This window comes from Malus domestica, chromosome 02 (genome assembly GCF_042453785.1).
Source record: "Malus domestica chromosome 02, GDT2T_hap1".
NCBI classification, from domain to species: Eukaryota; Viridiplantae; Streptophyta; class Magnoliopsida; order Rosales; family Rosaceae; genus Malus; species Malus domestica.
Genome location: NC_091662.1, coordinates 13,858,331 through 13,868,922, shown reverse-complemented (window position 1 = coordinate 13,868,922; position 10,592 = coordinate 13,858,331). Strand labels below are relative to the sequence as shown.

Sequence of the window (10,592 nt, the reverse complement as noted above, 5' to 3'; positions counted from 1 at the left end):
AGTTTCGGTTTGGTTTTTGAGAAAAAATGTACAATTTAAAATATACACCTATTTATGCATAAGACGGTCTTATTTTCCTCATATATTAATTAATGAATATGCAGTAAAATTGCAGCAAAACTGCAGCAAAAAAGAATCAAAACTGCAAAAAAAAAAAATTGCAGCAAAACTGCATAAAAAACAGCACCAAAACTGCACATATCTGCACCAAAAAAAATGCAACAAAAATGCATAAAAAACGATAGCAAAATAGCACCAAAAACTGCACAAAATTGCACCAAAAAATAATGCAGCTAAACTGCATAAAAAAAACAGCACCAAAACATCAGAGTTGAGGTTGCAGACTTGCAGTCGCAAAGGCAGACGTAGAGATGCAAGCAGAAGCAGTGGAGTCGAAGTGCAAACCCACCGCAAAACCAAACTTATAAGTTATAACCTAGTTGAAAAGTTTAAAATATAAGTTATATAACATTTATTTATTATATGGTGCGGTTTTGAAAACCCAAAACCATAACCAAACCGTTTTGTGTGCCGCGGTTCGGTTTTGAAACTGAAACGGTTTCAAAACCGCAAAACCAAACCGTTTGGTGCGGTTTGATTCGATTCGTGTTTCAATTTCGGTTTTCGGTTCCAAGTGCCCAACCCTACTAGGAAGACAATTTTATAATTCAATAAAAGCTCTTGAGTCATTTTGATTTGATGAAGTGGTTGTTTGAATTATAGTCAGGTTGTTCATATCGATTAGAATGACTTTGAGTTGATAAGCTTTTTGTTGAAAGTTTTGATCTAATTGAATCGTTGGGCTATATGAGTGGGAGTAAACAATTTTTGGTTTACTTATGAGTTGAGAAACATTGTTGTTTCCATAAATTGGATGTTTGTGACTTATAAGTTGATTCTGTATTTAGTATTGCAAAAAAATTATAAATTCAAATGTTTTGATTTGTGCAAATTGTAGTTTTAAATTATGACATGTTGGGATAAGACTTTGTGTTCACTTTATACAATTTTGAGATGATTATTTGGTGTAATGAATCATACTCAAGTGGGAGAACGTTGGAGTATGAGTGTGATTCTTACGAATTGAGATAATCCTTGTGTATTTCTAATTGATATAAAGAAGTCTTAATGTGTCTATAAGAGTTAATCCATTTTTGGTTTGGATTGAAACTCTGTTATTGGCTCGAGAGTAGAATTCCTACTTGTACAAGGATTGAGTTTTTGTATTCCTTGTATGATTGTTATAGGGCAATCCGGGCCTTGCAGTATAAAATCACATGCCACTACTCTCACAAAGATTGCACTCTTATTTGTTCCAATAACCTATAATTTGGAGAGCATTGAGTTTTGCAGAGAGGAGAAGGTTTTGTGTGTCAATTGGTATGGCTTCTTCTTCCACCAGCATGTCTGCAGGTATGTTTTCCTTGCTCAGTTTAGTTTGACAATGTTCTTTCTGGTGCTTGGTTGTGAGATAGTGATTTAGTTGTTCGATCCTTGTATATATGGTTTAGAGGTATAAAAACATCATCTAACACTTCTACCATAACTCTAGCAGTAGCAAAGATTTGTATATGAAAATTCAAATTTTGACGTTCATCATAATTGAACAGAAATTTTGATGTAGATGTCCATCAGTTCGAAACCAGTTAATTCTTTAAAAAAAACTCAATTCATAAGAAAAATCTCATTGGGATTGATTCATTAGTTCTACACAACCAAAACAATCTAGGAAAGTTGGTTCAAATGATTAGAAATCAAATCTCAATTGTTGAACTGCTCAACAATATACTTAAAAACTGATCATTTAGCAATTGGGATTTCAAAAATATTTATTTTGACTAAGTTCTCAAAAAATATTTCCAAGGTCCTCAACTGAGTTAAAGTAATACTAACAAATATTTACAATTAAGATTAACAAAATAATTACCATAAATAGTTTTTTATCCGTAAATTTCATTTCTAGCTACTAACCAGTTGGATTTCCTCTGTACAATCAATTGGCTTCATTTCAAAGCATTGAAAGAAAAACACCATTTTTTTTTGTCAAAGTATTAAATTTAATTATATAGCTTCAGAGAATTCAATATCCTCTCGTTCCTAAATCTCAAATATAGAATTTCAACTACTTTTTGTTTCAAGGTGATAATCTATACTAAACTACTATGCGTAGGGAGGTTCAAACTTGAGTGCAAGGAGACGGTCACACTGCCTTGCCTTGAATTGATAAGAAATAAAAAAGAGTAACCACTTTTTTTGAATTTCTAGATTTCTTTTGTATACGTTTAATTTGCAGTATTGTTCTTGTGATGTACTCTTCTGTCCGTTTTGTCATTTCTCAGAAAATGGCAGACTTTTGCAAAACCAGAAGAAATGGTGCTGCAGATCTTGTCATGTCTTCCTCCGCATTCTCTATTGCGATTCAGATGCGCTCGTAAAATCGTGGTACAAGTTCATCAACAACCCTAGCTTTGTGGATGTGCACCTCCCAGAATCCCGAGACAACATATTTTCATCCACCCACAAAAATATACATCCTTTCCAACCGTTGCATCCTCAACGAAACCAACGATGACTCGAAGAATTTTTTTTTGTCGCTTGTAGGTCTTTGCAATGACAACAATAGTGATGTCTAATACCTTAAAGATCTCGACCTCAATGTTCCATTTTCTTGAGGGCTATAAGGCATCCGAAATAAGGTTTTTCTATGCAATCCGGCGCTAAAGGAATCCAAGATTCTTCCCAAGTCGTGCCTTCATCTCCCTCCCCCGAAAGAAATGAACATATTGCAGTCCACAGGAGTAGCTGTGGGATTTGGCTATAGACTACTAAGTTGTTAGAATCGTAATGCATTTCGAGGGTTTTTGGATTTTGTTTCACCGTCGCACGGCAGAGGTGTATGGTATGAGTTCAAACAAACTGTAGATGAAAACAAGAAAGCCATCCTTTCGTTCGACATGGATGAGGAATCATTTTCCGATGCATCCGTGCCGGATAGTTTACAAGGTACAAAAGAATGTTATGGGAGCCATACAGTGTGGAATGAATCCGTCGCTCTTTTTTCCTTTCACATAGAAAGTGGGATTTGTAAATTCATTGGTGTACGGGAAATGGATTTCAACCATGGGGGGCGTTAAGAGTTCTTGGACAAAACATTTGACCATCGTACCAATTGCCGGATTTGGAATATGCCATTCACATTTTGGAATACCGACGAGCTTCCTATGGTTGCCACAATTTCGACGAGCTTCTAGCAAATGGCAATGTAATTACTTCTCCCATACTGTCTAGTAGCCATATCAATTCTCATGTAGTAAACGAAACCACTTAATATCGACAAACAAATCAACTGTAAACATGTTTATAGATACTATTGAACTTCAACTACGTAACTGGTGGCATTGTGTCCAAATACTTTCGATGAAATTGAAATTTGATGTGGGAAGAAAATGGCGACATGAAACATCTTAGTATTTTATCCACATAATTTTAGAACCGAACGTAAAAACTACAAAGATTTTACATAGGCACACAGATCTTCCCACATATATTTGAGCAGAAAACAAGACAATGTAAATGACTAACTCAAAATATCCAGCAGTATAGAAATTCATTGCTCCTTGGTCTCTCATCCTTTACCAGTTTGCCCTGTATTCCGAGTTTCGAACATACATCTTTGACTTTCACCACAAATTGACAGCTTGAACAGCTCTTTCTCTTCTCTTTTTCCAGATCCAGCCATATCAAACTCATTCTTTCCGCACTTCCACGTATCTCCACCTGCGTAAAATCACGCGTTAGTAGTTGCTTTCCCCAGGCAAAGAAAGCTTCACATTCAACCCCCCTAAAATGTTGAATCATGTCTGCTCATGCATCATTATCATTATAACTTGGTCAAATTCATATAGATATGGTTGGCCCACTTTTTTATTTCGATTATATAAACTAAACAAATATTAGCAAATACTATGGCTGCCCGAAGAATTGAGTGAGCAAAACTAAGAGGTAAAGGAAATCCAATTAAGTAAAGGTGAAGGACTCAAGAGGTGCTATGATTGACCAACGACTGTCACTTAGATAATATACAAAGAATAAATGGAAAGGAGAGAGGCATAGAGACACTAACCGGAAAATTAATCTGAATCAGATGACATTTGAGAATGCGGATCCAGTGTCGCGATCATTTTAGACAGCATCTCACCCATGTCTTCTAATTCATCCTTTGCAAAGCCCCAACTTCTAACTAACTCCGCCCCAGGAGCTCCTCTGGCAATCCCACAGCTACGGAGGCCACCCAATCTATTCTCCAAAAATGGCAAGACAGCACTGCTAGACCGTAGTCTAGCTGCCATAGGGATGGAATGAACATCAAGTGATCCCCTTGTGGGGGAACCAACAATTGGCGTGCTCAAAAGTTCACCATGTTGGCCAACAAGGTTGCCAAAAATTGAAGGAAAAGGCAAAGGTATTGGAAGAGGACATTGAGCCACTGACAGATGGCAGTAGATCGGCCTTGTTATTGCATGCTCATAGGCAGCGTGAACTGTATCCTTAACTTCAGAAATTGATGCCCGATGACCTCCTGTTGAACAGAAACAATGAGTTAAAATATAATAAGCATCCAGTCCACACCAGTCCAATGGTACATTTCATACCTTTTTCCCCCCTCCCAAACTCACACCATCAGTTGTCAAACTAATTTGTTCGGGTACCATATCAAAAGAGTGGAAACTTAAGTTTCAACAATGAGAGGCTTTGTAATTCCACAAGCACTAAACTCATATTTCCTCTAAAATAACAAGTTACGTATACATTATACAGCAATGAAATGCACAAATGATTCATAATGTAATCAAAATGACAGTGAACTAATGACAAGAATAAGATGGAAAAGGAGCACAGTTATCACCAGAGTGGACATTTTTAGGGATGGTTTTGCCAGGGAATACATATTCAGGAACTAAAACATTTCTTTGTAATGTACCATATAGGGCACACATATCTTGTAACCTATGATAGATGGTTTTAAGCCTCTCCCAAGTTCCAGTTAACAGATACCACCAGATTTGATTACCAGTGAATAAAATGTCACCCAAACAAAAAAAGCATATAGCCTTAAGATTTTAGCTCTATTTAATGCCAACACCCAAAGTTACATTGCTCTAGTCACTAAGGCAACTAGAGCGTTCACTAAATTTCATATTCAGAAAATATGATCATTGAACGATAAGCCAGAAGCGCAAAATATGAACTATCCTTAATGTTCTCTAGGAAACTAAAGAAAACATAATAAGGAACAACTGATGCTGTACTAAACGTACCTGATCCTAGGGCCCCATGGACTGTCATGGATTCTACTGACTGTAAGTCCTCAACATCTTCTGCTGTCTCTGGTGTCAATGGCTGCAAATTCCTTAATAAAGTCTCACCAAGCGAATTCCCTGTTTAAAATGCCAAATAATTAACCAAAATAACTGCTATTAATTGAGGGACTGATATGAAAATCAATTAAAATAAATACCAGCTAAAGAAGGGGATGGCATTGCAGCATCCAGAATGGCAACCATATTTTGCCTAGCTTGCCCTGATAAGATTTGCACAACCTCACTAACAGTCACAGCACCAGAAGCATAAGATGAGTCTCCAGTGGGCCCAAGTGGTTCCATTCGAAAAGGGAGACTAACAGAATGTAGGGTGGCAGCGTAAGCTGCACTGCAGTGATAAGGCCTTTCATTGTTGATGCTGAGAAAGGTTGAAGCTTTGCCTTTCAAATCAAGTGAAAGGATGATTAGTCCACAAGAAAACTTATCCGGAACAGAGAAAGTAAGGGAGCATCTACACTGACCATAGAAACCGAATAGCAAACCATTGGTTCAAAATAAAGCTTTTAAACCATAGCTTCCATATCAGTTATGCCAATACTCTTTTGGTGGGCTATTTAACTACCTAAGAAGAATATTAATGATATCATCATGATAAATAGGATGACACCGGGCATCCGAGGGGAAAAAAGGCTCTACAATCACAATGTTGGAGCACCATGTAAAATGAATCTGAAGAGTCTTGAAAATCAATTGTATGAATAATACATTCAACAAGTGGAAAATTTCTTACTTGTACTCAATGAGGGTAGCCCAACTGGAACAATCAGTTTGCATAAGGATGACAGCATTGAAAACGAAACTGCATCGTGAAGCTTCCTACTGACTCTCTGCTTCTGGCTTCTGGGGTCCATGGAAGAACCTGAACCACGCACAGCATAAAGCATCACAGGAGCATTTGTGTATTCATCAGCAATACTCTCCAGAACGTCCACAGCTAGAGGAGAGAAACCTCCCGAGTCATCAACGATGAATTGAAAACCCTGTCAAAATACAAAGACTCAAGGTTATACATTAAATCAAAATTCATGTTGAACCCCAACATTGAGAAGCTTATACCAAAAAGGAGCACCAGAAACTCATTTGAAACTGAAAATATGGATATTACTTCTACTCTTGATGTTTAAAAGGCTAAGAAAGATTTATTCAAAGTTAATATTAGCCAGTGCAGCAATCAATCTCAAAAACAAAAACAAAAAAAGACAATAGTCCATGTAAACATAGCTCATGTAGTTTGGACAATGAACAGGTCATTGTCATAGATGATGTTTCAATCAAATTAACATATGTCCATATAACTAGAAAGACATTACTTATACACCATATTGGACAGTCGTGGCTTTCTCAAGGCTAAAATAAAGTACATGATTAATAGAAAATAGTACTTCTAGAGTATATTTGACAACGAAAATTAGATGTATTGCAGATGAATACGTAATGAAGACCGATAAAACAAAAGGAAAGTAATCTCAGAAATATGTGATGATCTATAATACCAATATACCAAAGTAGGCATCTCACGCTCCTTACCTAAGAAAACAAAACTCATTCGACTAGCACTAACTGACAGCTTTAGATCGAAACTCATCCCCTCCCCAAAACAAACTAAGCCAAGAAAAAAAATGTAAATAGATCAAAGTATAGGAGAAAGGTTTGTAAAACAAAAATAAACCTGAATATGGTCACACTCTTCTACAAAAAAGCGAAGCCTCTCACTAACTTCTTCTCCCTGTAAACCCGCAGATAAGGATTCTCTTCCAATCCCGTAATTGTCAAATTTCTGAGGATCCACCCACAATCCACTCAATTCATATAAACTCTGGGGATGGTAGTGAACTTTTGAAAAATCAGTCCAGTACCGGACCCCATTTTCTAAACTCTCCACTATTTCGCTGTCATGAATTTCTCTTTGAGAACTCTCCTCCCCACCACTGACACCACTTTGAAGAGTCAAAAAATCCCCCTCCTCTTCCTCGTACAAACTTTGTAAGAACAAATTCTTCTTATGAGGCTCAGCGGCTTGAGTAGAAACATTACCACCCCTGCACATTGGTCCAGGGGATACTAAATTCATCTATATACAACAACAAAGAGAACATATATGGTAACACATTAAAAAATGCACAAGTTTTTAAAAACCAAATACAAAAGGGTCTAACCATGTGAAAATATTTGACGATGCAGATGAACCCTCATTATACAATGTGCCGCGTGAACTCATAGACCCGAGGGACCCTGCAAGAGGCAAAAAGAACGAAAATTTACACTTCCATACATTCGAGGCCAACAAATACACAAACCCAATTGAAAATTTTGACGTACCTTGAAGATCAACCGAAACGAGGCGGGGTGTGTAAGTCACAGTGCCCTGTTCATGTCAAAATTCACGAGTCTCTTAAGTAAGAAAGTGAACCAGAAGCAAAACAATTGTTCAAACATTCTAAATTGAAAAAGTAAAATATCTGCAAACCTGGTGCGTCTCACCAGAGCGGTAGAGCACGTCCATGTTCAAAGATTGATTCTTGAACACCGGATCGGCGTAAGCGTCCTCCGCCAACCCGAGTAGTTCATCCTTCAAACATATAAATATGTTAGAAATTTGCAGAAAGAAACAATTAATGGGTTTTTGGGCAAAGCCGTAGAAGTACCTGGAAGTTCCAGAAATGGGAGCCCACATAGTTTGCAAAGCTTCCAACTTGAAGAGTGACGAGTTCTCTCATGGTTTGGGAACCAAAGCTGCGAGGGGATGGTAGGGAGGGAGGGAGGGAGGAAGGGAATGAATTTGGAGGCAACCTTCGTTTTGTAGTGGACCAGACTTGGACTATTGGGTGCGTTTGTTAACCCTGGATTAGCTTCAGGACTAAATTAGATTAGCTTAGACTATATTAAACTGAATTAACTTAGTGAAATATTTGATATAACAAATTAAATAATTTTTTTTTTCCATTTTCTTTATCTTTTTCCTTTTTCTGGAACACTCTTCTCTCTCATTTCTCTCATTTTTTTTCAGTACTCATATCGCTTGAACACCCTACCCTCTCCTTTGAAAATAGGTTAGTTTATTAGAACACTCTTTGGGATTTGGAATTAGCGATTCGAATTTGGGTTTCATGATTGAAGATTGGTTTTACCCTTCCACCGAATCTGGGTTTTTTTATTCCATCGAATTTGTGCAGATATGCAGAAGACTAATATGAAACTGTGGTTGAAGATGGAAGTGGGCGTCGGCTGGTTGTCCGCCTGCCAAGTTCTCTGTCTTTGTCTACTTGCGAGGGCCCAGGCAAGCTGGTGAGCTTGGAGGTGAACAAATGACGAAGAGAGCATAGAGAGGAGAGAAATTGTGACTTGATTCTGGGTTCTTCGAGATTCAAAACAAGCAGACGAAGAGTTGGAGATTTTGGGTACTCCGCGATTCGAAACGAACGAACGAAGAGTTGGTGATTTTGGGTTCTCCACGATTCGAAACGAGATGACTTGATTCTGGATTTTAGGTTCTCTGCGGTTCTGGGTTGGTAGGTGTAGGCGATGTTGGCGAAGCAAGCATACGAGGTCTTAGCAATCCCATGGTATTCAAGGTGTCTCACTAAGACCTCTTAGCAAAGGAGATAGTGCACGCGAGTCCCGCTTTATCTAATTAAATTAGTCTATGTAAGTAACAAACACAAGACTACACTAACGTGTAATCCAGTCCAGTCCAGTGAAGGTTAACGAGCCCAAACAAACATAGTCTTTTAACTACTGAATTAACTGGACTTAATCCCTATATGTTTTTAAAAACGAACTTTAACGAAAAGCTTCAAATACTATTTACTTTAACGAAAAACCACATTTTGACACTAAAAGGTCAATCATGTTACTATTCATTTTACCCTTCAGTTTGTCCTTATCGTTAAAACTCAAAATTTTCGAACTATTTTTATTAGTTTTTCTTTAAAATAATGAGTAAAAAAGCCCAAAAGACATTTCCCTTTTTTCATTTAGGCATTTCAAACAAACAGTTTGTGGGCATGGTAAACAACTCTTTTCGTAGCAATAGATGAAAAGGTTTTTAATTGTACCAGTACAAATTAATACAGGGTGTCCATGGAAGAAAGAAGAAAACAAATCAAGTAAAAAGTTGTAATTTAGAAACATAAAGATGAACAAATAACAGATACCCACCAACAAAGTGGGAAAAGAAACAGTGGAACTGGAACATTGTTGCCATTGCAATTCTGGCTACTCAAGACCATGCGGTGAGTCTTACAAATGCTATTGTATTAGTAATTCGAGACATTATAACGACGGTAGATCTGTTTTATAAAAGTTTTTCTCGAACAGGCAAATAAGGAATCCTTACTAAGGAGGTGGTCATCTCTAATTGTCTCCGGTCATGGGCAGACCCATTTAATGCCAAGGGGAGCAACTACCCACTTTTTTTTTCCTGATTAAGTAAGATATCTTTCATTACATTAAAAACTAGTATAAGGCCAAAAAAGAACTAGGTAAACAACTATAGATAAAGTAACAGACTCAAGCAAAATGAGAACGGCAACTCAGGATACAATAAGAGGTCCACACAAGGTTAGGCCTGAAGGTTGCAAGAAACAAACAATAGAAAACCCTAATCTCCAGCAGCAAAGACCACACTGTCACATCTTTGGAGGAAGCCAAACTTCGAACCGAAAAAGTAGGCACCAAATCCAAGTCCCCTTCACGAACCATTGCAAATATATACAAAGAAAGTAACATATGGGTAGAGTGAGGCTAATAGGTATGTAAAGTACCCAACACTTGGCCTCTATGAGGATCCGACATGCCTATTAGGGGAAGGGAAGTGAGGGATGCAAGTGGGTCTGATATCCAATTTCTAATCGGAGCCTGCCAATCCAAGCACATGGTAGGATGTGGATGAAGTGTCACAGCTAAGGAGGAGGGAGGAAGGAAAATTAAAAGATAGAAAGTAGTAAAAGCAGGCGAAAAACGCCGGATAAGGGGCATGAAGCCCAAATCTGAGACAAACTCAAGGATAGTTGAGATCCGGTTAAAAAAAAACTTAGATAAAACTCAGGAAAAACCGAGAATGAAAACAAAGGAAGGAGACTAGAAAGAGGGAAGGAAGAGGAGGTGGATGCAGGGATGGGGAAAGGAAAGAGGAGTAGCGAGCTGCTGCCTACCTCAAGCAAAATCAGGGACGGCGGCTAAAATTAGAAACTAAGAAGGGGTGGGGTGTGT

General features: G+C 37.8%; 1 protein-coding gene across 2 annotated transcripts; it reads right to left on the bottom strand.

The window, feature by feature from the left end:
• Positions 1 to 3,398: 3,398 nt before the first annotated feature.
• LOC139192868 (uncharacterized) lies at positions 3,399 to 9,001 on the bottom strand. Of its 2 annotated transcripts, none has more exons than XM_070815727.1 (10): positions 8,027 to 9,001; positions 7,849 to 7,950; positions 7,701 to 7,746; positions 7,538 to 7,613; positions 7,051 to 7,420; positions 6,112 to 6,361; positions 5,519 to 5,761; positions 5,319 to 5,438; positions 4,124 to 4,579; positions 3,399 to 3,777 (listed from the first exon to the last, which is right to left on the bottom strand). In XM_070815727.1, exons 1-9 carry the CDS (start codon positions 8,096 to 8,098, stop codon positions 4,131 to 4,133), a joined length of 1,728 nt encoding a protein of 575 aa, XP_070671828.1. In that variant the 5' UTR covers positions 8,099 to 9,001; the 3' UTR covers positions 3,399 to 3,777; positions 4,124 to 4,130. The 2 variants fall into 2 exon arrangements, with proteins under 2 accessions (XP_070671828.1, XP_070671830.1); XM_070815729.1 differs by having other exon boundaries at positions 7,863 to 7,950; positions 8,027 to 8,976.
• Between the last annotated feature and the right edge of the window lie 1,591 nt (positions 9,002 to 10,592).